Raw genomic sequence first — 26,781 nt, 5'->3', positions numbered from 1 at the left:
GGTAAGGAGCATCCCATCTAGAACTCAGACTGACAACAGCGGTCTCAGGGGAATGGTTGGCAAGTACAGTTGATGTCCGAGCTGCCCACAGTAGAGGCACGCCCCCGTCTGAACGCAACGTTTGTCACTCCTCCGGTGAGATCGGGTTTGCCTGATCTGCATGGGTTTAGCCAGAGAGCCGGCGGAGGTGGTTGGAGCAAGAGAGAGTTGGCTAGGGGCCGGCGCCTTTGTCAGAGGTGTGCATCCACCTGCCCTGCTAGATCCATCAGACCATTAAAATATTCAGGGAGCTGCTTGGAGACTAAATGGTCCTTGACTGACTCCGAAAGCCCATTCAAGAAGGGGTCATACAAGGCCTGTTAAGTTTAGTTAATTATTTATATCACTGAAATTGACTGAAGTCTTTCATTAGTGAAATCTGTCTTAGAGCTTTAATTTCACAGACGAATCATACTCTAGAGGACATACGTCTCAAAGCAAACAACAGTGAGAGGACATTAAGGTTTTTACCACATCAAAGGAGCTGAAACTGCTGAACTCCGTCTAAACACATTATATAAAGAATTTTGTAAATGTTTTATATGGGCTAATTATTAAATCATTCCTATTTACCAAAAGGTTTAAATTATATTTAATAAATGCCAATTATTTTGTTATGATCTTTAAGGTGCTGTACGTGCATGTTATTCACAAGTTCTGACGCGTGTCTTTTGTTACACAGTGTCACTGACGACTCCAGACGTTCGTTGATTTCTTTGTCTCTTGTTTATTTTCAACATCAAAGTACAATGGTTGTTACAGTTTCTTGCATAAATCCACTGTAGTCATGACAAGTCGCTTGCTGTGTTCTGTAGCTTCAAAAGATTACAGGTACAACAACTAATTTTACTGTATTCCTTTTAGCTTACTGTCTCACGGTCAAAAGCTTGTGTTCTCCACACCTTTCTGTATCCTTCTGTGTCTTAACAACAACTGAGCAACTAACGTGCGTGATAGACATGCAGCTACATAACTGTGGGATGATGTCACAGAACAACTCATGAAATTATGTCACAATACAAATTATAAGTATGATACTTATGCTTAATGCTTAACTAATAGACTGAAATAAAATAAACACAACAACAAATCACAAGAATAATATATGGCCCTTACAGGTGCTATTTCTGTTGAAATTAAACAACTGCATGATGTGAGAGAGTGCTGCTGCAGTCAGTGACACTTCTACATATGCGTTAAGAGCGTTTTCACACTCGGCCTGAACATGTGAGTCCACTCTCATCCAATTTTGGCTGGACCGGTGGCAATCCCTTGAGCACTAATTACGTGTCCCAGAAAAACAGTCTCTTGCCGCAACAGCACTTTTTGGGATTAAGCCGCAAATTCGCCCGCCGTGCACCAGTAAATTGTCTAGATAGACGACACAATGGTTGCGAGGAATATCTGCCAACACTTTCTTCATCAACCGTTCAAACGTAGCTGGAGCGTTACATAGGCCTAACGGCATGCGCCGAAATTGCCATAGCCCTTGCCCGATCAAGAACGCGGTTTTAGGTTGTGCTTCCGGGGCGAGCTTTACTCGCCAGTACCCGCTACGCAGATCCAACGAGCTAAACCACGCCGAGCCCGCAACGTGTTCCAGTGCATCATCTATTCGCAGTAACGGATAAAAATCTTTGCACGTCACCTCGTTTAACCGCCGGTAGTCAACACAAAACCGCCACGATTCGTCCTTTTTACGCACAAGCACAACCGGTGAGGACCACGGTCCGGACACTGGCTCGATGATGCCAGAGTCGGCCATCTCACGCAGCTTCTGTTTGGCAATAGCTCGTTTAGCTAATGGGAGGCGTCTCAGGTGTAGCTGAACAGGAGCTGCGTTACCCGTATTGATCGCGTGGTGCACCAAATTGGTATAAGTGCACTCGCGCTCATTTACCGCGAAAATATCCACGAACTCGTACAAAAGGGACTTCACGGTGTCGGTCTGTGTCTGACATAACCCCACACTGCTAGGCTGCATAAGCTCGGCCATTATTCTCGCTCGGTCTGCTACCGGATGTTTACATGGCGCGTCCACCGGAAGTTCCGCCCCCCTGGTGCGTGCTACTTACACGTCCGGCTGCGCTTTGGGCACTAGCAACCTGGCTAACCCGAAGTTACCACGCAGAGTTCCGTCCGCTAGATTCAGTACAGCACCACACCTTTCCTAAATGTCCAACCCCAAGATACAATCATTCTCAATGTCTGCCACAAGGAATGGATGAGAAAGAATGATTGCACCTACTTGTATTCGCACTGTGCGACAGGCCCGTATCTCCAGATAGCTCCCCGACATGGTGCGAATGTTGAAGGCTGGGACCGGCAGCATACAACCGCGCTCGCCTTGTCCCAAAAATCCCCAGCGCAGCAGCGAAACTGTAGAGCTGGTGTCTACAAGCGCCCATAGCGAAACGTTGTCTAGGCCACAGTTCACGTAAACCCCCATGCGATTTCCTACACGTCACGACCGGAAGTTAAATCCAGCAATTGGGGAAACAAAAATGCCTGTGGGAGGCGGCTTCCCCTCTGCACCCCCCGGAGCTAGTTTAACGGCTGCTGGGGTACGCTGTCCTCAGGCCCGAGAACGTTGCAGCGGTAGTCCGGCGGTCCCTGGCCCCGGCGTCGTCATGAAATCTCGGAGGCTGGGTCGAGGCCTAGCTGCGATCGGTAGCCCTGTCCCCGGCTAGGTTCACCTACCGAGCGGCCCCGAGCCACGGGAGAGCGCTTGGCTCTTTCGCCATGTTGTTCGGCCATGATGGGCTCGGCGCGCTCGGCCTCGCACAGCGCCTCACACAGGGAAGCCAGTGACGCTAGCCGGATGTGCTCGCGAAGCCGCGACGGCCGGAATCCCCGAAGGAACGCACAACGAGCTAGCTCTTCCTGCTTGTCGTGCTTGAATCGGTTACAGTCACCCGTGCCGAACCGGAAGTGGAGCGACTCCTACAGCTTCGCCCAGTCCTTCCGCTTATCAGCCTGGAGGTCTTCCAACGCACGGAGCGCGTCGCCCTCCAGCGAGAGGGCTACCCGGACAGCTGTTTCTGCCGGGGACCAGCCCACGAAGTTGGCGGCTAGCTCCACTTGGTTCGACGGTGCCGTTGTAGGAAGGCAGATGCAGCATGGAGGCACATGGAGCTGTAGCTTGCCCTGGTGCCTGCGCTGCGTCACCGTAGGAATCCCCTCCGAGGTCCAGTGCCAGAATCTGAAACGCGCCGCTCCACTCCGGTTGCTGCTCTTTGCTTGCGCTGGCCCCGTCAGGGAGGGTTTTCCTCCTCCTTAACTGTTCTGCTACTCGGCGGCCTACTTGAATTCTCCGGATGTCCTCCGGGGTGCGCTCTACCCGTTACTCTCCATCCCACTTCTGACACCAATGTAGCGTTTTTCACCGCTAAGAAGGAACTTGGAGAGACGAGTGAGCTTCCTTGCACCCCAATGCAAATGGCTGGGAGTAGTTTATTAAGCACAGCACAAAAATCACAGGAACAGCACATTCAACGGGGAACACACAAATCAATAGACACACATCTAACACACACACACACAACCTGGCCGAAACCACTAACCCAAACACCCTTCCCCAACAGGGTGAACACACAACAACCCCTCCCGCAAAGCATGATGGTTGCCAGTCAAAACCCTGCGCACGCCACAATATTTATTTATGGATTTTTTACTTCGTTCCAGCAGTCAAGCAGCATGTCATCAGGAATACCTGTAAACGTGGTGTAAGAAGATTTTAGCACAGCATGAGACGTGTGTGTTTTTCAATGTTCTCTGTACAAATACAACAACAGTAATGTTGCTGCAGGCATAGCAAAGTGTGTTTTTATTTAACAGTAAAGATGCACAACTTCAAAAAGGATTTACTGTAAAACGAGGCCGGCTCTACGCAGGGGCAAGAGGGGGCAGCGCCCCCTCAAATTAATGTCTTGCCCCTTCAAATAAAAATTTTGAAATGTTGAGAAAGCACATGTTAATATACTCACAAAATGAATATGTTACAAGAAAAATCTGCCGAAAAAGGGACACTAAACAATACGGTATTAGATTTCCCTCATGTCTCTGTCCCTCCGCTGTGTATATTCATTCACCGCACACACACACTCTCTCTTCCCCTGAATTCTCGGTAAACATCCAATCACCGTCTGTATGCAAATGAGTCAAGACGTAGCCTAACATAGACTTCGTCCACACGAAGCCGGTGCGTTCCCTATTTGATCATTTTTGTTCCTCGTTCTAAAAAAAAAATTGCGTAAACAGGGCGTCGTCTCAAGAAATATCTGCGTACACACGAAACCACTGAAAACGGTGTAGTATATATGCCAGACCAGTATGGGGGGCGCTGTAATTCTGCCATAGAGATACACTATACACGGAGAAGAAGACTTTGAGCATGCGCATAACCTTGCGCGTTGTATACGAACCAAGAAGAAGAAGACAAAGATGGCGAATGCAACAACTTCAAGAGCTAGACCGGAGTCTTTCGTGTGGACTGACGACGAAGTCGAACTTCTACGAGTCACACTCGACTACAAGTCCACTAAGCTCCAAGAAAACGTGGACTGGGAGTCGTGTCACTCCAAATATAGTGATATAATGGACGCGTTTCAGGCACAGTATCTGAGGGAGCTAACCAATAAGGATTTCCCTCAAAAGCCCAAGTCATCACAAAGTTGAAAAATATATACGCAGCAAATACAGGCATGCGGTGGACACAGGTCGTTGAAGTGGTCAAGGATGGGTAGTACTCATATTTTATGAGCTTTGCGAGGAGATCTGGGGTGGTTTGCCTGCTACACGCTCCATCAATGCCGGCATCGAGACGGGTGACCTGGAAGAGTCGTCTACATCGACAGTGGAGCTGTCTTCCGATTCTACAAACTCCACTAAATCCTTCAAATGTCTTACATCTGCTGTTGTAAAGCAGCGCCGGGATTTGCTCCAGGTAAAATTGGCTCCAGGTTTATGATTTCAAGCTTAGCGAGTATGAATGTGTAAGGCACTATGTAAAGCGCTTTGTTGGCCATGGGTCTGTTGAAAGCGCTGTATAAATGCAGTCCATTTACATATGATACAGTATTGTATATAGTATATGATGACACAATTAACTTTGAGGTAAACTATTCCTTTAATTTTAGTGCAATTAATGCATTTGTTTAAATGTAGGTAAAATCAATTGTGTGCAACCACTTACCATAACATTTAGTAAATTCAATTAATTAGTTTTTTTTTTTCAGTATAGTTAGGATGGATGCATGTTCTTTGTGTAGGTGTGTTGGTTTAGTGCATTATTCACATAGCTTTCAGAACTTATTTTGCATAGTAATAATGCACATTTTATCTGCTTTATTTAAGGTTAAGTTGAACAGCCATAGAGGAGACAGGCTGAAGAGGAAGGTTCCCACCAATCCGGCAGAGTGGACCTTAAAATAAAGAGGATGTTGGAGTTGATGGAGGACTCTTCTAGACGCAGCTCCGACAACATGCTGCAGATAAATACAAAAATTGCTAACATTACCAGCACCATTCAGGAGGGTTTTTCCTTCATGAGGGAATTATTCCAACATCAATTTACACCCACCCACAGCAGCAGTGGTCAATTCCAAGGGCACCCACCATCATTCATGAACATAACACCACACCCTACTACGCCAGCCTTCCTGCACACACCTCGGCCTGGTAAACCAGCAAATCAACCTCAACAGTACCGCCCTGAATGCTACACCACGTCACCCCACATCAGCAAACATCATTTTCATACAGACGTGCACTGCTGCAAGATGACACAGAGTGACTGCCCTGTTGCACTATATAATTCTTGATTGTATATTGTTTTCACTGCACATCAGTTCTGTGCACGGTTGCACTTTATACAGTTTGACCTGTTTTGTGAGTTTATTCTACCCGTAGTTGTATATAGTTATTGTGTTTTGTGCACTGTTGCACTTTATACCTGTTCAATATTACCAGTTTTTTTTTAATGGTTCTTTGACCTAAATATTTATTTTCAAATAAAAAAGTTCTGGAATTTATTTTCACTAGACATATTCAACACAACACTTTCAAAATAATCATTAGTACATTTTCCAAATGTAAATAGTGTAAATCTATATTTAAAAAAATGATCAAAATAGAAAAAAAAATAAATTTATGGCCAGCATTTAAGGGTTAAGGTACTTTGTGAATACTCTCCTCACTCTCTTTTCCTCTCCTTCATTACAGTCTTTGAGGTAGTTGTTGCATTGTGTAGGAGGCTGTAAGTCTTTATCACCTTGCATCGTTCCCAAAACAGTATGTTCAGCCACAGTCTCCTTACAGTTTTCACAAAAATTGTGGAGAACAAAGCAAGCGTAAATGACAAAGGGCAGGTCCTGCAAGTTGATGTTCTTAGGCCTTTTCAGTGCAGCAAATCTGGCTTTAAGACGACCAAAAGCACACTCAATGACCATCCGTGCCCTACACAAACTTACCCCAAAGTACTGTTCTTGAGGTGTGGAGCCACCGTTTGCATATTCCTTTATCAAGTAAGGCAGCAGAGGGTAGGCTGGGTCACCAAGAAGATAAATTGGTATGTCCTCTTCGTTGTCCACAATCTTTTTTTTCAGAGGAGGGATCTGGCCAGTCTTAAAGTACAGGTTGAGCTTTGAATTAGCAAAAACCTATGCATCGTATACACTCCCGGGCCACTTTATCACAACATCCATAAATCTGTACTTATAATCACAGACCGCCTTTACATTAAGAGAATGTTTGCCTTTCCTGTTGATGTAGTCCATCGAGTTGGTAGACGGCTGCTTGATTTCTATGTGTGTGCCGTCGAACGCTCCCAAACACTGTGGCATGCCATAAGCACGATGGAAACGCAAAACCAGATCCTCGGCTTAGGGAAAAAAAAGGCAACTTGGATGTACTTTGGACCCAGGTAGACAGCGATTGCTTTACACATTTGCCTGACAACAACAGACACCGCCTGTCGTGACACACCGAAGGCATTAGCAGTCTTCCTTAGCCGTCCCTCGTCGCTCAAAAAATACCGAGTTAAGGCAACCCCTTTGAGTGTAGTAATTGGTGCCCTCATGTTTGTTGTTTGGCCTTCAATATACGGACTGAGTTCCTCGCTCAGGGCGATGAGAGATGCTTTGGACATGCGGAAATTCTCCCTCCATTCATCTTCCACAACAATGCCATTGACAAAGTTGTCCCAAAAACTGCTAGTTCTACTTGGTCTTATCCAAAATTTTCTCCTGGTTGCTCTCCTGGTTCTCTTTCGCAGTGGATCTAAGAGCATGTGGCATATGGTGTTGTCCATTATCGTCTTGTTGCTCATAACAGTTGCAAGGAAGCAATAGAATTTGCTGTAATAAAGCTAGTAGGCTTTGTAGCAACACAAACACAATCATGTAGTCCGCCATTATTGTTGTTGCTGTTATGTGTGACGCAGCCGACACGTGATGTGATGACATCATCGTTTCACAAAATATACGGATTGGCTGTACACACGAAAGGGTGTCGTTTTCAGATTTATCCACTTTGGGACCCAGTTTCAAAAAATAGCGGTTTCAGTCTCCTAAAACGCCGGATCCATGTGGACAAAACTCCAATACGATAAAAAAATTATACGTATACATATAATGGACAGGACAGGACAGTGTCGGAGTTCAGCATGGTCATGGAGTGGAAAGACTTTAAGGAAGCTGCAGCATTTTTTTTAGTTACAAGCACAGCGATGAGTCCACGTCCGCTGAATTTGACAGACTGAAGACAAATTACCGTTGTCTAACAAACCCCAAAGTAAAGCCTATAATAAAAGCCTAAGTAAATGTGAATATAGTCAAATTTACCTCATGTTTTCTACGATAATCTTATCATGAACCAAATCTAAGCTAAGCTAAGCTAAATTCTTGTCCTGTTGGCAGGAATTCACTATAGTAAAAGCCCATAGTAAATTTGACTCTATTCATTTGCTTAGAGCTGTTCATTTACTACAAAAAAAAAAAAAAAAAATATATATATATATATATATATATATATATATAGGCTATATATATATATATATATATATATAATTATATACACAAAAGTATTCAGCAAAAAAAGGTTCAAGGGGGCCGAATACTTTTGCAAGCCACTATATAACATAATATGACCTGTTCTATAGCCCATCTGCTTTAACTTAGGTTTTTTTTTTATTATTCATAAGACAACCTTTCAGTTTTGTAAATATTCTAGTTATACTGTGTTAAGTTTCACTTTAGGTTAAACGTTTTTTGGGAATTAGAACATCCAGCTAGGATAAATGTTATGCCATTGATTGATAAAATCTGGATTGAGGATATTTTATTTTATTTTGTTTTATTTATTTAATCCCCCCTGTGGGATTGCCACCCTATTGTGGTCAGGGGGGTTTGCGTGCCTCAGTGACCTTAAGAGCTATACCAGCAGGAGCTTAGTCTTCAAGTGGGACACCCAAGTTGGACAGGTCTGAAGGTAGAGGGCTGACAAAGTGCAATCCACTTCTCCAGGCTTCGGACGCAGCGAACAACACAATTCAGCAAGGACAGTACTGTTACTATAAGCACAGGGAAACAAACAGTGCTTGACCATTATGTGTACACATGATGCCCCTTCACATTTCTGACTGATAACCCTCCCCCCCCCCCCCATATGTCTGTCTAGACCCGGCCCTGCTGTAAAACCCTTTATTTCAAATTTCTACTTTAGATAAATGATCACTGTACTGAATCTGTACAGTGCCCCTCCCCCACAGCAGGATTCCACATTATTCCTCTTTGGGGTTGTTAGATCTTCTGAACTAAAAGCACTTCATTAAACTTCTTCTATCAGAGAGGTTCCAGCACACAGGACTGATAGAGCTCCAGTAGATCAAAACATCCAATCAGGCGTGAGTCTGGACCTGGTTTTCTACTGAACACACAAGTTCATTACCTCACTATCACTTTGTCTAAACAGGAACGATGATCACACTCTTTGTGGCTCTTTACTCTCTGCTTTGTCTCTGCACAACTGGTGAGGAACATTTTAACCTTTTATTTAAAAATATTAATATTACATATGTAACTAATTTACTGACTTCGTTAAACATTAAATATCAAATACTTTTTATTTATTTTCATTTATTGATTTTTTTTTCAGTAAAACCATCCGAATTCAAGCCGCTTCATATGAAAACAGTTAAACTAAGAGGAGATGCAATTATGCAGTGTGACATTATTGGGGTCAAAAACAAAAATACTTTAGCTTGGTACAAACAGAGTTTTGGAAAATTGCCGCGGTTGTTGGCGAGATCATACAGGAACACTCTGGGCTACACATTTGTTGAGGGATTTAATGATAACCGCTTTAGTGTTACTGTAAATGACCAAAAGTTTGATCTCAACATAAACATCATGAGAGAAGATGATGGAGGAGAATATTTCTGTGGAGAAATTGATAAAAATTCACTAAAGTTCACATCTGGAACACGTCTGCAGTTTGAAGGTAAACAGTTTTACTCTGATAACCTGCTAATTCCAGATCAACACTTTAACCAGAATTATGTGTAAATGTGGATTAAATGTTAAATATTTCACATTATTCATATTTAGTATCATTTCTGATTATTTGCTGCTTTTCCAATTTATTTGTAAAGGTGAAGAGATGAAACCCTGTCCTACACCTGGAACACTTAACAAGAACACACACTCTGTTACACACCAGGGTTCAAACAGCAGAGATGGAGAAGGTCAGAGTTTTAATTAAATAAACTTCCTTTCAGTTTTTTTTCAAGAAAATGGACTGATAAGATGCACCATAAAATATTTAACATTTGTTAAGTAAAATTTCTAAAATGTTAAAAACTTCAGTCATTTAAAGTAGTAACATTTTATATTTATTCCAAAGGAAAAACTTCTAATATGAAGAATCTTCATGTGAAAACAGTAAAACATGGAGAAGATGTAACTATGGAGTGTGACATTAATGGGCTCAAAAACAAAAATACTTCAGCTTTGTACAGACAGAGTTTTGGAAACGTGCCTCAGGTTTTTGTAAGACAGTTCGGGCAGAGTTACACATTTGTTGATGGATTTAATGATAACCGCTTCAGTGTTACTGTAAATGGCGATAAGTTTGATCTCAACATTAATGAAACAAGAGAAGATGATGGAGGAGAATATTTTTGTGGATATGTGGAGGGAAGTACAGTAAAGTTCACATCTGGAACACGTCTGCAGTTTGAAGGTAAACAGTTTTACTCTGATAACCTGCTAATTCCAGATCAACACTTTAACCAGAATTATGTGTACATGTGCATTAAATGTTGAATATTTCACATTATTCATATTTAGTATCATTTCTGTTTATTTGCTGCTTTTCCAATTTATTTGTAAAGGTAAAGAGATGAAACCCTGTCCTACACCTGGAACACTTAACAAGAACACACACTCTGTTACAGACCAGGGTTCAAACAGCAGAGAGGGAAAAGGTCAGAGTTTTAATCAAATAAAATCTTTTCACTTTCTAAAACAGAATTTGCCATGGTTAAAATTTTTGCTGTCTATAAATCATCAAAATGTTAAGGCTTTCTTTACCATAGAATTATTATATTACACAATCAGTATCCTGTGTTTTTTTCACTCTATTATAATTGTCTGTACTTTCCTGTTAATAAATCTTCCAGTATTTATACAAGTTGTGCATTTTTCAGACGACCTCTCCCGGACCATTGCCTTAACAGCCTGCAGTATAATATCTGTTGTTATAATTGTGGTTCTGGTTGGAGTTTTATTGAAACATCAAAGAAAAGGTCTGTTTTATTATTATTATTATTATTATTATTATTATTATTAATTAATTATACAGTTTTTGTATAATTTGTCACTGAAATATGAATCCTTTCTCCATTTAAACTTTACTTGTGTGTATTATTGTTCAGGTGCTTCATCAAACAACCATCAAACTACCACCAATCAGGTAATCCAGTCTTCTATTCACTGTGATTCTGTTCTGTTAAATAAATACACATCTGACCTACAACTTTTTATAAAAAAAAAAAAGTTTATAAACGGCTCTTGTTCTTTATCAGGCTGATGATGAAGATGTCTTGAATGATGCAGCTGTGAGTTTTGCTAAGAAACCTTCATCCTCCAGAACATCCAGAGACACGAGGATTCAAGACGTTTATACACAAGTTATATATCTATACAATAGATAAAGGGAAAAATAAGGGAAAAATTGAAAAACAACATTCATTCATTCATCCAGTTTGTTTACAGATATGTTATTCAGATAAGTTTTATGATTATTTCCAAACCGTTTTATTGTATTATTTTGCCTTACTTGATGGATCTTTTTTTGTTTTCTTGTTTGTTTATTTTTCAGCTTTTGATTGTGCTCAACGTCCTACGAGCTGTTTTTTTCCATAAAAGTCTAACATTTGGATGTTTCATTTGAATTTGTTTTTAAAATATTGAACCCGCTTTCTATAATTAATTAATAAATATGTTAATTAATTCATTTTGTTACATCCTGATTACTAATCCAGGAGAGTAAAACATCCTTGTGGGATGTTTGGGAGAAGTTGTTCTTGGAGGATGATTTTGTACCATCCATATATATATAAATTTTAAAATGTTTTAAAGTGGCAATAAAATGTTTTAAAGTGTCAAAGTGGCAGAGTGTCAAAGTGTTATGTGCAATGACAGATAAACATGTATTGTATAAAGTGACTTATGAAAAGTGACATGTGCAATGGCTTCAGATATGTAAATATGTATTGCATGAATGTGTCCATGATTGTCCAGTCAATGTCAATGTTTAAAAAATATTACTCCTGTGTGGTGGTGTGATTGAGAGACCTTATCGCCTGCGGGAAGAAGCTCCTCCTCAGTCTCTCTGTGTTGGCCTTTAGGGAGCGGAATCGCTTCCCAGACCGCAACAGAGAAAACAGTCCATTGTTGGGATGGCTGAGGTCCTTCACGATCTTCCTGGCCTTGGTCCAGCACCGCTTGCTGTAGATCAAGTGCAGGTCAGGGGGCTCGGTGCGGATGATGCGCTCAGCTGATCGCACCACCCTCTGTAGAGCTCGTCTGTCCTGCATGGTGCTGTTTGCAAACCAGGTCGTAATGTTTCCCGTCAGGATGCTCTCTATGGTACAGGAGTAGAAATTCCTGAGCACCTTAAAAGGCAGTCTAAAGTCTCTCAAGCGTCTGAGGTGGTAGAGACGCTGCCGGGCCTTTTTCACCACGGTGACAGGACCATGACAGGTCCTGCGTAATGTGAACACAGAGGTATCGGAAGCTGTCCACTCTCTCCACTGGGCTCCTGTTGATGATGGGGGTCTGGTAGTTCCTCTCCTGCTTTGTACTAAAGTCCACTATCAGCTCCTTTGTCTTGCTGATGTTCAGGAGGAGATTGTTCCTCTGGCACCAGTTCTCCAGATTTACAATCTCCTCTAGGTACAGTAGGCCGACTCATTATTGTTGGTGATCAGGCCCACCACGACAGTGTCGTCAGCAAACTTAATGATGGCGGTGGAGTTGGTAGTGGCCACGCAGTCGTGGGTGTACAAAAAGGTACAGCAGGGGGTTTAGAACACAACTCTGGGGGCTCCAGTGCTGAGAGTGAGTGAGGCTGAGACATGTCCGCCCATCCTTACTGCCTGTGGTCTGCCAGTCAGAAAATTGGAGATCCACTGACACATGGATGAGCTGAGTCCCAGGTGCTCCAGCTTGGTGGTGGGTGTGGAGGGATTTATGGTATTAAATGCAGAGCTGTAGTCGATGAAGAGCATTTTAACATAATTCCCTTTCCTAGTGTCCAGTTGAGTAAGTGATGTGTGGAGGAGATGAGTTATTGCATCGTCTGTGGAACGGTTCTGGCGGTATGCAAACTGTAGTGGGTCCAGTGTGTCTGGTAGTGAAGAAATGATGAAGTCTTCGACCAGGCGTTCAAAGCACTTCATCACTACTGAGGTGAGGGCTACAGGGCGATAGTCATTGAGAGAAGCAGGATGAGGTTTCTTCGAAACAGGAACAATGATGGACTCTTTGAAGCATGTGGGGATTCAATTCAATTCAATTTTATTTATATAGCGCTTTTAACAATGGTCATTGTCCCAAAGCAGCTTCACAAGAAAAAAATGAAAGATTTTTTTTTTTTTTTAAGAAAGAAAAGAAAAGAAAATAAGAAAAGAAAAGAAAATAATCTTTTTCTCCAAATGAGATAAAGAGATGTTGAATATCTCAGTGAACACAGGTGCTAGCTGGTCTGTGCAGGCTCTGAGAATACGACCTGAGATGTCATCTGGTCCTGCTGCTTTCCTGGTATTCACGCTCTTGAAGGCCATCCTCACGTCATGCTCGATGATGATGAACGCGTTTCTGGTGATGGCAGTGTCTTCCTGTCTGCAGCCATTAGTGCCGCTAGCATTAGCATCGTTAGCGTCTTTAGCTGCAGCCTCGAAGCGAGCATAGAAGGTGTTTAGCTCGTCTGCCAGAGTCGCATCCGTGTTCATCATACCAGATGTTGGTCATTTATTGTCCGTTATTGTCCTTAATCCCTGCCACAGGCTCCTAGAGTCACTCTGTTGGAGCTGTGACTCTAGTTTTCTTCCATAACGCTGTTTCGCCTCTTTCACCGCCTTCCAGACGCTGTATGACGCAGCCTTGTATGGTTCCATGTCCCCCGACTCAAGTCCCGTGTTGTAGGCAGCGGTGCGAGATCTCAGAGTGTCGCGGATGGTTTTATCCACCCACGGCTTCTGGTTGGGAAACGTTCTAATAGTCTTTTTCTCGACGGTATCATCCGCTAGTTTCCCGATAAATCCCACCACCGCTTCCGTAAACACGCTGATATCATCATGGGAGCTGTTTCGGAACATGTCCCAGTCTGCGTCATCGAGTGCGTCCTGTAATGCAGCCACCGATTGGTCCGTCCAGCGCGCGACTTCCCTCTGAACCGGAACTTCCTGTTTTAGCCTTTGTTTGTATTTTGGCATGAGGAAAATGGCGACGTGGTCGGATTTACCAAAAGGAGGACGAGATTGTGCCTTGTAGCCGTCCTTGACTGTAGTGTAACAGTGGTCCAGTGTCCTTTCACCCCTGGTGGGGCAAGTGATATGTTGATGAAAGTTTGGCGCTGCACGTTTGAGGTTTGCACTATTAAAGTCCCCCGCCACCGCTGGGTTCAGCCATGTCTTGGTGAAGCAGAGGAGATTGCAGTCCCGAATGTCCACTTTACCCTGGCCCTAAGGTCATTGAGCTTGTTTTCCAGTGACTGGACGTTGGCGAGCAGGATTCTAGGCAGAGGTGTGCGGTGTGCATGGGCTCCTGATGCCAGCTCATTTCCCTCGGGGCCGCCGCTTCGCATCGCGTCCATTGTTTTCCCTCAGGATCTCACTCGGCCAGCTCAGATCCGGAGTTAAAAACGCCGAATTGTGAGTACATTGTATACCAATAGAAACAAGAGTGTCTCTATCATACCTAATGTACTCCATGGTGGTAACTTTGCCGATTTTAAAACACTGAAAACTAACTTGAAAAACAAAAACATAGAAAAGGTGGTTGGAGCAGTCGACCTCACCGGCGCCATCTTGCCACTCACCCATGGTGTGTTCATGGCTGTGTTTTTACGAAAAATTGAGAATGAGCCCATTCACTTGGCTGAGAAGCAACCTTACACATGAATAGTCTTAGGATGCTTTACTGTTGGCATGACACAGGGCTGATGGTAGCACACAGATAAAATATCCCCCACAGTAGATGTCAGTAACACAAAACTAAAATATTCCTTCAAAAACACTTTTTTAATGTTTTGCATGGACCAAGGTTCACGCTCATAAAACAACCCTTTAACATGGACATCCATGTACATTTATATTCAGAGTAATTGTTAGACTGGAGCACTTAAAAAGAAACTATTACATTTAGAGAATGTGTCTGTGCCAGAACCCAGCATTGTGAGATAACCATGCAATTACAAAAAATACTGGTTCATCAGCTGGTTCAAGAACAACAAGTTACACAAAAACACTAGCATCATGTCAACAGTCAGGAGGAAAGTGTATTAGCACCAACACTCTAGATATTTATTACTGCTCCCCATTTCCCAGACACAGTACAGGAATACTGAGAGCCTCATGCTTTTCTACATTAGCTTCACTTGGAGAGACTTTGGCAGGAAGTCCACCTGTCACCACCCACAGTGTTCTTCCAGACTCTCAGAGAGACAGAAAGAGTGAACAGTGTTATCAATATTTTTAAGACATAGACCAGCAGGAGGAGAGAGACATGGACAGTAATGACAGAGAAGTAACATCAAATTTGAGAAAAGCCAGAAGACAAAAAAGGACAGAGATGCTGATGCTGAGATTTGGGCCTGACAACCCTTGTTGAAGGTGATAAAACATATTAAAAGTAAATTATACCCATTTGTAACGGGTTCGACCCTTGTGCAAGCATGGCACCACAGACACACGGACACGAGGCGAGGTCTTACGGAAAAAATAATGCGAAGAAAGCCCAAGGTCTTATTATGTTAATAATCCACATCATTAAACTTAAACACATCTCAGTAACTGAAGCTTTACACAGAAATGTTCTAATCAGTGGATTTATAACAGTCTAACATCTCTTACAGCCCTGATAAAGAAAGAATCAAACTCTTCAGTTTATATCTCTCAGTTTAAACCACAGTGTTGTTTCCATTAACACTGACACACACTCTCTGGTGTGAGATGGAAACTGAAGGACAAACGTCTTAAACCAAACAGCAGTGTGAGGACATTAAGGTTTTTACCACATCAAAGGAGCTGAAACTGTCAGACTCATAGACTGCAGCAGCACGTTGTCTAAATGCTTTATATAAATACTTCTGGATCAGTTTTTTTATAGGTTAATCATTAAATTATTTATATCAAGCAAAAGGTTTAAGGTTATATTTTTATCTAATACCGATTCTTTCTCTGTTGTTCTGTCTTTTATGGTGGATAACAGGCCTCACACAGATAGAGCACAATCTCTAGTACAGTTTGAATAAATAGTCTCTCAACATTCTACATGATATTTTAGAAATTTTTAATGAACTTCAGCTGTTTTGTTTTTTAGTCTGAGTTTTTTAACATAAAGACATTCAGACTGTTGAAGTGACCCAGAATAAGTCAGTGTGAGCTGCTGATTAAACACTCAGTCTCAGAAACTCAGAAACCACAAAGTTATTTCTGTTCAACTGAAACAACTGCATGATGTGAGAGAGCGCTGCTGCAGTCAGTAACACCTCTACACATGTGTTAAGAGCGTTTTCACACTTGACCTGACTGATCATGACTGCTTCTAGGTTTGTTTGGGGGCGGAGCTTATGTGACCGAGCATTCGTGCCGGGTTCGCTTAAACACTTTGCAATATAAAAATAATAAAAACGAGAGCACACAGAAATCCTTGTCAACTGTTTATTTTCAATTTTTATTCAAATCAATTTATTTGTATAGCGCTTTTAGAAATTTCCTTGACGCAAAGCAGCTTTAATTTTCCTTTCTTCACCCCAAAAAAAACAAAACTCCAACACCCGTGACACTCTAGAGCAGGACGTGCGCATGCGCCTTTTTTCTGCCCTTCTACGGCAACCCCCAAGGGGATAAAACCTCACACACACACATGCACCTCATGAGCGCCTGTGCATCTAACATACGCACAATATAACAAAATTAACTTAGGTCTGTTATGTACGTCCGTCCCCCCTCACAAAATAAACGTCCCCGTTTATGTACCCAAACATAGTCAGTAACAGTAGCATCAGTGAATAATATGACACTAAAAGTACAGAACACATTTCAACTGGCTTTTTTATTTCTTTCTTTTTTTAAAACAACAGCAACATAACAAATAGTGACTAATGCTGAAATTATCCTTTTAATAAAGAACAAAATCCTTCAAATGGAGGATGAATTCTCCCAGTCCTACTCACACTAGGCTCAGATTCTCTTACTGAACATTGTAAGTCAGACATAGAAGTCGTATCTGTCTGGGGAGAGACAGATTGGGCTCCACTAGAAACTCCAGATCCTAGGGGAATTGACACATGCTGCAAGTCCGGAACATGAGACGGTGTCTGGATTCGTGAAACAGGTAATGTGTATGGCCGCAACCTATTATAATGCACTAACTGTGCCTTTTCCCCAACGTCCAAAGGATTTACAATCCGATAGGTCAGTCCCACTTCACCACATGAGTCCATGACTTGCACAATCTCATAAGGTCTCTTCCAATGAGGTGCCAGTTTCATGCGGCTCTCCACTGGGTTGTGAAGCCACACCATCGCACCCACCCTATAAGGCTGGTGACGCAAGCCAACATCATGGTACAGTTTCTGATGGTCATGCGCTGCCACACTATGCATCCGTGCACCACTGAAGGCAGAATCCAATTTTGTCAGCAGTGAAGAAACAAATTCAGCATGCGATACCGACATCTGAAAGTCAAGAACACGAGTGGGCAACAGTACATCAGCGAGAACACGCGCTTCCCGACCATGGGTCAAGAAGAAAGGTGTAAAACGAGTGCTGGAGTGAGTCGTTGTGTTATAGGCGAATGCCACGTTTTACATACTCATCCCATTCTCCACTATAAGTCAACAGTGTCTTAGCTAGTTTATCAATCAAAATCCGATTAAAACGTTCAATCATGCCATCTGACTGAGGATGGTAGGGCGTGGTGCGAGTCTTCTTAATGGATAGGAGATGGCAGAGGATCTGAACCACTTCAGCCTCAAACCCTGGTCTGAATGCAAAGTCTCTGGAACACCATGAAGCAGAACATAGTCCTCGAAGAGACAATGTGCTACAGTTTGGGCTGACTGATTAGGCAGGGGATATAAATTGACAAATTTTGTGAAATAGTCTTCAACAACCAGCACATACCGATTCCTTTCGAAGTCATGGGCAGCTCTACGATGTCCATAGCCACCCTTTCAAATGGCCGTACTGGCTGGGATCCACCCATCGGTGCACGTTGGGCTGGAACAGGACTGCGCCGTGTCTGGCATGCCTTGCACTGCTCACACCAGTTCTTAATGTCCCTGTACATGGAAGGCCAATAACAAAATTGCCTCGCCCGTTCCCACACGCGCTCTGAAGAGAAATGGGCAGAAGCTGGTGCTCCATGCAACTGCAAAAGTATGTCAGAAATCAGCACAGAGGGGACAACTATTTGGATTACAGGTTTATTTGTCAGGGGGCAGCAAACTGAGCGGCACAACAGTCCATCAATGATAGAAAGATGGTCGAATTCAGTCCAAAGCTTCCGTAAACACTGTAAAGTCACTTGTATCTTTCTCCTGGGAGGTCTTTGGGCATGTGCCACCCAGCTCAACGCAGTTTTAATGTCAGGGTCAGCAGCTTGCATAGCCCTGATATCTGATAAAATGTGCGACAATACATAAATATGAGACATGCTCTTAGAATTTTCAAGTGAGTTCTCCGCAGTCATGTTGCCAGTGGAATCTTTGACTTTAGAGAAATGTGTATGTCTGTCAGATTAGAACTCCCAATTATGCCCTCCCAACTTTATTCTGCGCCACATTCGTGTCAAGTGTCTCAGGGTGGCGAGAAAGCGCATCCGTTTTTGTGATGTCGGCCATCCTTGTGAACAATGACTTAATTCGATGGATCAAGCTCCAGTATCCATCTTGCTCTTCTCCCCGTTGGGTCATCATCAACTGACATTCGCCGAAGAGCTAAGAGTGGACAATGGTCTGTGATAATGGTAAACGGGGCAAGTCCAATGTAGTGCTTGAATTCCTTTACTGCCCACACAATCGCCCACAACTCACGATCAAAAGTGGACCAGTGTTTCTGTGTAGAATTAAGTGCTCGGCTGGCATATGACACCACATGTTCATGTCCATCTCTGTCCTGCGCGAGATCCGCACCAACAGCCAAGTTGGAGGCATCAGTTTAGATTTTAAATGGCACACTGAAGTCAGGTAATATCACAACAGGCTCAGATGATAACACATTTTTTAGGTGATAAAATGATTGATCACATGTATCGTTCCATATGAAGGGCACAATTTTACCAACGAGTTGGTTTCGTGGCGCAGCAAGCATTGAAAAGTCCTTGACAAAACGTCTATAATAAGAACACAGTCCCACAAAGGCTCTCACCTCCGGCGGAGAACGAGGAACTGGCCAGTTCAAAACTTTGTCAGTGTTCTTAGGGTCGGGCTGAAGACCCTTACAAGAAACTACATGGCCCAGGAAAACTACGTGATCCCTGGCAAGGTGGCACTTTCGTGGGTCCATTTTTAAACCTGCAGACTGGATTCTCAAAAACACCTCTTTAAGGCTTGACATGTGTTCCTCAAAGGTTTCATTGTAAATCAAAATATCATCAAGGTATACCATGCAGATGTGCCATGGGAGCCCTCTGAGGACCAGCTCCATCAAACATAGAAAGGTAGCCGGGGCGTTGGAAAGGCCCATCGGCATAGATCTCCACTGATATAGGCCCTGTCCCGTTGTAAAAGCAGTCTTTTCCCTATCTTCCTCTGCAACTTCCACCTGCCAGTATCCATTAGAAAAGTCTAATGTGCTGAACCAGGCAGCACCTGCCAGTGCCTCCAATGTGTCATCAACTCTGGGCAGTGGATAAGAGTCTTTAATAGTCACACTGTTCAAACGTCTGTAGTCCACACAAAAACGCCATGCGCCACACTTTATTTTTCACCAAAACAACTGGCGACGCCCAGGGACTACAGCTTTCCTCGATCACACCATCCGCAAGCAAATCAGCTACTTGTCTTTCTATTTCAGATCGTTTATCAGGAGATGTACGATGAGCACGCAGTTTAATTATGCCTGTTCACTAGTTTTAATGTGATGTTTCACTAGCTTACACTTTCCAGCATTCTGTTTGGAGGAGCTGAAAATGTCATGAAATTCACACAGCATGGCATACAATGAAGCTCTCTCTGAGTCAGAAATAGGGGACTCGTTCAGTGATATAGGAGGCACCGCTGTGGACGAGGTTACCGCAGCTACATCAACCGGGGCATGAAACAGTTGAACATCCGATTTATCAACGGAGTATAACTCATCCAGGTGCATTCCTTGTTTTAATGAAATGTCATGTCCAGTAGGGTTTAAAATTCGCGCCTTCGTTAGCCCATTGTGAACTCCTGCCAGCATATGAGCTACTATTAGATTAGAAGATGCTGCCACATTCGGTTCTAGATAACCAACAAAGTCACTTGCCACATGAGCCGCATTGGGTAGACATACTTTAACTGGCACCACTGTCTCACTGAGGGGCGATAAATTTATCGTGGTCGCCAGTGACACATTGCAACATGTCGGAACAAATTCAGTACTGTTAAGCAAAGGAACTGTGATGGCTGAGGTCCAGTAATGCGTGATTCTTCAACAGAAAATCCCAGCCCAGCAGCACAGTCTGTGTGGTTTCTCTCAGCACATGGAAAACATCCTGCCATGACTCAGTTCCTAGCTGGAATGTTACAGTGATGTTACTCAGTGTATCCAGCATTTGTCCATTTACTGCATGTGCAAAAACATAGTCTTTTCTCAGTGGGCAATTACGAAGTGTAGGGATTGACATACGAAAATCTGCACTCATAAGGAACACACTGGAGCCAGAATCGACTAACATCCAAACCTCCACACCGTCAATCACTCCTTTCACATATGACACCAACAGCTCCTGATCAGTCTCAGAACTGAACTCATTGTCTTTTAACACAGAATTACAGTCATCTGCATTGTCAGTATGAAGGCCCATAGGAAACATAGCTGGCGTTTGGGCCACAACATCAGCTACAGTCCGTTTTCCGGCTGATAGTGGCGCTCTTTTCTGCCAGGTGACCTGAAATGCACCCCCCTTTTTTCTTGAAGCATCCTCATAGCTGTTGTATCTGCGAGGGACGGGACTCGGGCTGCGTCTTGTAGAAGACAAAGGAGGGTGTGATTCTTTATAATTACGCACATCCATACCCGATGCGTGCTCATCCCTGTGCTGAAACTTCCTCTCAGGTGAGCGCCCTCTCTAAGCACCATCAAAGACGCGTGACTGACATCCTCGACTTCAGCAGGCACACTGACACCTTCCATTAAACTGACAGTGGCCTTCATCCCACTCATTCCTTGCTCTGGAACTCACTCTGGCCTTCAGTTTCTGATTCTCATCACCCAAACGCCTCCATTCCATTCTCATATCCCTCATTTCCTCAGTCAATCGATCCATTGCTCTGTGTAGTCCTCCATTATCAGTCACAGAGTAAGCAGCAGCCACAGCTCCCACATTATTACATTTACATTTACCTTTAGGCATTTGGCAGACGCCTTTTATCCAGAGCGACTTACAAAAAGTGCTTTAAAGTTTACATCGTTGGATACATACTTACACTGGGTCATTAGTACTCCCTGCAGCATTACCAGTTATGTAATCAGTCTTTATTGCATCTCTAGCATTCTCACACTGACCTGCAATTATCACAGCCTCCTCCAAATCTGTTGCTCCTTGTTCATGACATTTAGCTCTGAGCATAGGATCCAAACCAGCAAGGAAACGACGAAATCTTATTACCGGAAAACGGCGGCGGCAACTCGATCCTCACGTGTCTGTTAATCTTATCAAGGTTCTTTCTTAAAAATAAATTGTTCTTTTCCTTACACCACATGATGGCCGCGCCCACGTTAACTCGCGTGTGCTAACTTCGCTAAGAACTTTCAACTATAAACTAACTAGTTAGACACCCGCCGTCACACGGAATCACGTAAACGCTAATAAAACAAAACCACTGCCACCAATATGACCGAGCATTCGTGCCGGGTTCGCTTAAACACTTTGCAATATAAAAATAATAAAAACAAGGGGAACACAGTATCCTTGTCAACTGTTTATTCCCCTTTTTTCACCCCCCCCAAAAAAAAAAAAACTCCAACACCCGCGACACTCTAGAGCAGGACGTGCGCATGCGCCTTTTTCCTGCCATTCTACGGCAAGCCCCGAGGGGATAAAACCTCACACACACACATATGCACCTCATGAGCACCTGTGCATCTAACATTAGCACAATATAACAAAATCAAATTAGGTCTGTTACACTTATATCTACAGGTTTGTTTTCACACAGAGGATTTAATCCTGAGCCATGGGTCACTTTCAGGGTCAATTCAATACATCACTTATGTGTTTGCAACATGGTGGGAGACTCATCCTTTTAATTATATATTTATTTATGGATTTTTTACTTAGTTCCAGAAGTTAAGCAGCATGTCATCAGGAATACCTGTAAACGTAGTGTAAGAAGATTTTAGCCCAGCATGAGACGTGTGTATTTTTCAATGTTCTCTGTACAAATACAACAACGGTAATGTTGCTGCAGGCATAGCAAAGTGTGTTTTTATTTAACAGTAAAGATGCACAACTTCAAAAACGGTCTGACGTTTACTGTAAAACGAGGCCGGCTCTACACAGGGGCAAGCGGGGGCAGCGCCCCCTCAAATAAATGGCTTGCCCCTTTAAATAAAAATTTTTAAATGTTGAGAAAGCACATGTTAATATACTCACAAAATGAATATATTACAAGTTGATAAAATGATCTGCGGTAGTGGAAAAATCTGCCGAAAAAGGGACACTAAACAATACGGTATTAGATTTCCCTCCGCTGTGTGTATTCATTTAGTGCACACACACACTCTCTTCCCCTGAGCCCTCAGTAAACATCCAATCTCCGTCTGTATGCAAATTAGTCAAGACGTAGCCTAACATAGTGTAGTGTTGGAGTTCAGCGCGGTCATGGAGTGGAAAGACTTTGAAGAAGCTGCAGCGTTTTTTTAGTTACAACAAGCACAGCGATGAGTCCACGTCCGCTGAATTTGACAGACTGAAGAGAAATTACCGTTGTCTGACAGACCCCTAGGTAAAGCCTATAATAAAAGCCTAAGTAAATGAATGTAGTCGAATTTAGCTCGTGTTTTCTACTATAAGATTATCATGAACCAAATCTAAGCTAAGCTAAGCTAAGTTCTTGTCCTGTACTATAGTAAAAGCCTATAGTAAATTTGACTCTATTCATTTACTTAGAGCTGTTCATTTACTACAAAAAAATAACAAAAAAAATTAATTTATATATATATATATATATATATATATATATATATATATATATATATATATATATATATATAACATAATATGATCTGTTCTATAGCCCATCTGCTTTAAATTAGTTTTCTTTTATTATTCATAGGACAACCTTTCAGTTTTGTAAATATTCTAGTTATAGTGTGTTAAGTCTTACTTTAGGTTAAACGTTTTTTGAGAATTAAAACATCCAGCTAGGATAAATGTTATGTCGTTGATTGATAAAATCTGGATTAAGGATATTTTATATATTTTTTTTATTTTTGTTTAATTCCCCCTGTGGGATTGCCACCTTATTGTGTTCAGGGGGGTTTGCGTGCCTCAGTGACCTTAAGAGCTATACCAGCTGGAGCTTAGTCTTCAAGTGGGACAACCAAGTTGGACAGGTCTGAAGGTAGAGGGCTGACAAAGTGCAATCCACTTCTCCAGGCTTCGGACGCAGCGAACAACACAATTCAGCAAGGACAGTACTGTTACTATAAGCACAGGGAAACAAACAGTGCTTGACCATTATGTGTACACATGATGCCCCTTCACATTTCTGACTGATAACCCTCCCCCCCCCCCCCTCCCATATGTCTGTCTAGACCCGGCCCTGCTGTAAAACCCTTTATTTCAAATTTCTACTTTAGATAAATGATCACTGTACTGAATCTGTACAGTGCCCCTCCCCCACAGCAGGATTCCACATTATTCCTCTTTGGGGTTGTTAGATCTTCTGAACTAAAAGCACTTCATTAAACTTCTTCTATCAGAGAGGTTCCAGCACACAGGACTGATAGAGCTCCAGTAGATCATATCTGTAAAGTCATGTGACTCATCACAGCATCAGAATAGACAAGAATTCACTGTGAGCTTCACATCTCATTACAGCTAATGGACCAATCAAATCAGTCCACAGCTTCAAAACATCCAATCAGGCGTGAGTCTGGACCTGGTTTTCTACTGAACACACAAGTTCATTACCTCACTATCACTTTGTCTAAACAGGAACGATGATCACACTCTTTGTGGCTCTTTACTCTCTGCTTTGTCTCTGCACAACTGGTGAGGAACATTTTAACCTTTTATTTAAAAATATTAATATTACATATGTAACTAATTTACTGACTTCGTTAAACATTAAATATCAAATACTTTTTATTTATTTTCATTTATTGATTTTTTTTTCAGTAAAACCATCCGAATTCAAGCCGCTTCATATGAAAACAGTTAAACTAAGAGGAGATGCAATTATGCAGTGTGACATTATTGGGGTCAAAAACAAAAATACTTTAGCTTGGTACAAACAGAGTTTTGGAAAATTGCCGCAGTTGTTGGCGAGATCATACAGGAACACTCTGGGCTACACATTTGTTGAGGGATTTAATGATAACCGCTTCAGTGTTACTGTAAATGACCAAAAGTTTGATCTCAACATAAACATCATGAGAGAAGATGATGGAGGAGAATATTTCTGTGGAGAAATTGATAAAAATTCACTAAAGTTCACATCTGGAACACGTCTGCAGTTTGAAGGTAAACAGTTTTACTCTGATAACCTGCTAATTCCAGATCAACACTTTAACCAGAATTATGTGTAAATGTGGATTAAATGTTAAATATTTCACATTATTCATATTTAGTATCATTTCTGTTTATTTGCTGCTTTTCCAATTTATTTGTAAAGGTGAAGAGATGAAACCCTGTCCTACACCTGGAACACTTAACAAGAACACACACTCTGTTACACACCAGGGTTCAAACAGCAGAGATGGAGAAGGTCAGAGTTTTAATTAAATAAACTTCCTTTCAGTTTTTTTTCAAGAAAATGGACTGATAAGATGCACCATAAAATATTTAACATTTGTTAAGTAAAATTTCTAAAATGTTAAAAACTTCAGTCATTTAAAGTAGTAACATTTTATATTTATTCCAAAGGAAAAACTTCTAATATGAAGAATCTTCATGTGAAAACAGTAAAACATGGAGAAGATGTAACTATGGAGTGTGACATTAATGGGCTCAAAAACAAAAATACTTCAGCTTTGTACAGACAGAGTTTTGGAAACGTGCCTCAGGTTTTTGTAAGACAGTTCGGGCAGAGTTACACATTTGTTGATGGATTTAATGATAACCGCTTCAGTGTTGCTGTAAATGGCGATAAGTTTGATCTCAACATTAATGAAACAAGAGAAGATGATGGAGGAGAATATTTTTGTGGATATGTGGACGGAAGTACAGTAAAGTTCACATCTGGAACACGTCTGCAGTTTGAAGGTAAACAGTTTTACTCTGATAACCTGCTAATTCCAGATCAACACTTTAACCAGAATTATGTGTACATGTGCATTAAATGTTGAATATTTCACATTATTCATATTTAGTATCATTTCTGTTTATTTGCTGCTTTTCCAATTTATTTGTAAAGGTAAAGAGATGAAACCCTGTCCTACACCTGGAACACTTAACAAGAACACACACTCTGTTACAGACCAAGGTTCAAACAGCAGAGAGGGAAAAGGTCAGAGTTTTAATCCATTAAAATCTTTTCACTTTCTAAAACAGAATTTGCCATGGTTAAAATTTTTGCTGTCTATAAATCATCAAAATGTTAAGGCTTTCTTTACCATAGAATTATTATATTACACAATCAGTATCCTGTGTTTTTTTCACTCTATTATAATTTTCTGTACTTTCCTGTTAATAAATCTTCCAGTATTTATACAAGTTGTGCATTTTTCAGACGACCTCTCCCGGACCATTGCCTTAACAGCCTGCAGTATAATATCTGTTGTTATAATTGTGGTTCTGGTTGGAGTTTTATTGAAACATCAAAGAAAAGGTCTGTTTTATTATTGTTATTATTATTATTATTATTATTATTAATTATACAGTTTTTGTATAAAGTTGTCACTGAAATATGAGTCCTTTCTCCATTTAAACTTTACTTGTGTGTATTATTGTTTAGGTGCTTCATCAAGCAACCCTCAAACTCCCACCAATCAGGTAATCCAGTCTTCTATTCATTGTGATTCTGTTCTGTTAAATAAATACACATCTGACCACAATGTACAGAGAATTTTAATAATGCACTATTTACAAAATATCAATTTAATCATTATATTTAGTCTTTTAATCCGCTCTGGTTTATAAACGGCTTTTGTTCTTTATCAGGCTGATGATGAAGATTTCTTGAACTATGCAGCTGTGAACTTTGCTAAGAAACCTTCATCCTCCAGAACATCCGGAGACATTTATGCAGAAGTTAAAATAAAATAGATAAGAAAAAATGAAGTCAAAATCAAAATTCAACCAAAATGTTGTTTAGAGATGAATGCAACTTAATTTCACAACTTTGCTTGAACGTTTTTGTTTGTTTGTTTGTTTGTTTGTTTGTTAGTTTTTTTGAACACGGGATTGTTTTCTGTAAAAAGGCTAAATCTGGAGAATAAAGTAATTCAAATTAATAGTAAATGTTTTGTCAATACATCTGAAAAACGTAAAAAAGTGTTAGAGTGCTGTTTCTTAGCTGCCATGAGGCTCTATGATGGCTCTTATCTGTTCTGTAGCTTCCACCAGGCTGCTGTTATATTTAAAATGTTGAGAC

General features: G+C 41.7%; 2 protein-coding genes across 2 annotated transcripts; both read left to right on the top strand.

The window, feature by feature from the left end:
• The first annotated feature begins 9,012 nt into the window (after window positions 1–9,012).
• On the top strand, window positions 9,013–11,251 carry LOC128514917 (uncharacterized). Its single transcript, XM_053488834.1, has 7 exons — window positions 9,013–9,066; window positions 9,193–9,537; window positions 9,689–9,781; window positions 9,940–10,278; window positions 10,430–10,522; window positions 10,973–11,010; window positions 11,123–11,251. The coding sequence occupies exons 1-7, from the start codon at window positions 9,015–9,017 to the stop codon at window positions 11,249–11,251; spliced, it is 1,089 nt and encodes a 362-aa protein (XP_053344809.1). The 5' UTR covers window positions 9,013–9,014.
• Window positions 11,252–24,094: 12,843 nt separating this feature from the next.
• LOC128514843 (uncharacterized) lies at window positions 24,095–26,453 on the top strand. The gene is made up of 7 exons (XM_053488737.1): window positions 24,095–24,239; window positions 24,366–24,710; window positions 24,862–24,954; window positions 25,113–25,451; window positions 25,603–25,695; window positions 26,143–26,180; window positions 26,349–26,453. Exons 1-7 carry the CDS (start codon window positions 24,188–24,190, stop codon window positions 26,451–26,453), a joined length of 1,065 nt encoding a protein of 354 aa, XP_053344712.1. The 5' UTR covers window positions 24,095–24,187.
• The last annotated feature ends 328 nt before the right edge of the window (window positions 26,454–26,781 follow it).

This window comes from Clarias gariepinus, chromosome 27 (assembly GCF_024256425.1).
Source record: "Clarias gariepinus isolate MV-2021 ecotype Netherlands chromosome 27, CGAR_prim_01v2, whole genome shotgun sequence".
Classification (NCBI taxonomy): domain Eukaryota; kingdom Metazoa; phylum Chordata; class Actinopteri; order Siluriformes; family Clariidae; genus Clarias; species Clarias gariepinus.
Note: the sequence above shows the minus strand (reverse complement) of the source record. Positions and strands in the feature narration are given on the sequence as shown.

Bases quoted from the DNA above. Each gene is read 5' to 3' on its own strand.
- LOC128514917 (XM_053488834.1), top strand. From the start codon at position 9,015: ATGATCACACTCTTTGTGGCTCTTTACTCTCTGCTTTGTCTCTGCACA. The intron at 9,538-9,688 runs GTAAACAGTTTT...TTATTTGTAAAG, and splicing joins AACACGTCTGCAGTTTGAAG to GTGAAGAGATGAAACCCTGT. The intron at 10,279-10,429 runs GTAAACAGTTTT...TTATTTGTAAAG, and splicing joins AACACGTCTGCAGTTTGAAG to GTAAAGAGATGAAACCCTGT.
- LOC128514843 (XM_053488737.1), top strand. From the start codon at position 24,188: ATGATCACACTCTTTGTGGCTCTTTACTCTCTGCTTTGTCTCTGCACA. The intron at 25,452-25,602 runs GTAAACAGTTTT...TTATTTGTAAAG, and splicing joins AACACGTCTGCAGTTTGAAG to GTAAAGAGATGAAACCCTGT. The intron at 25,696-26,142 runs GTCAGAGTTTTA...ATTATTGTTTAG, and splicing joins AAACAGCAGAGAGGGAAAAG to GTGCTTCATCAAGCAACCCT.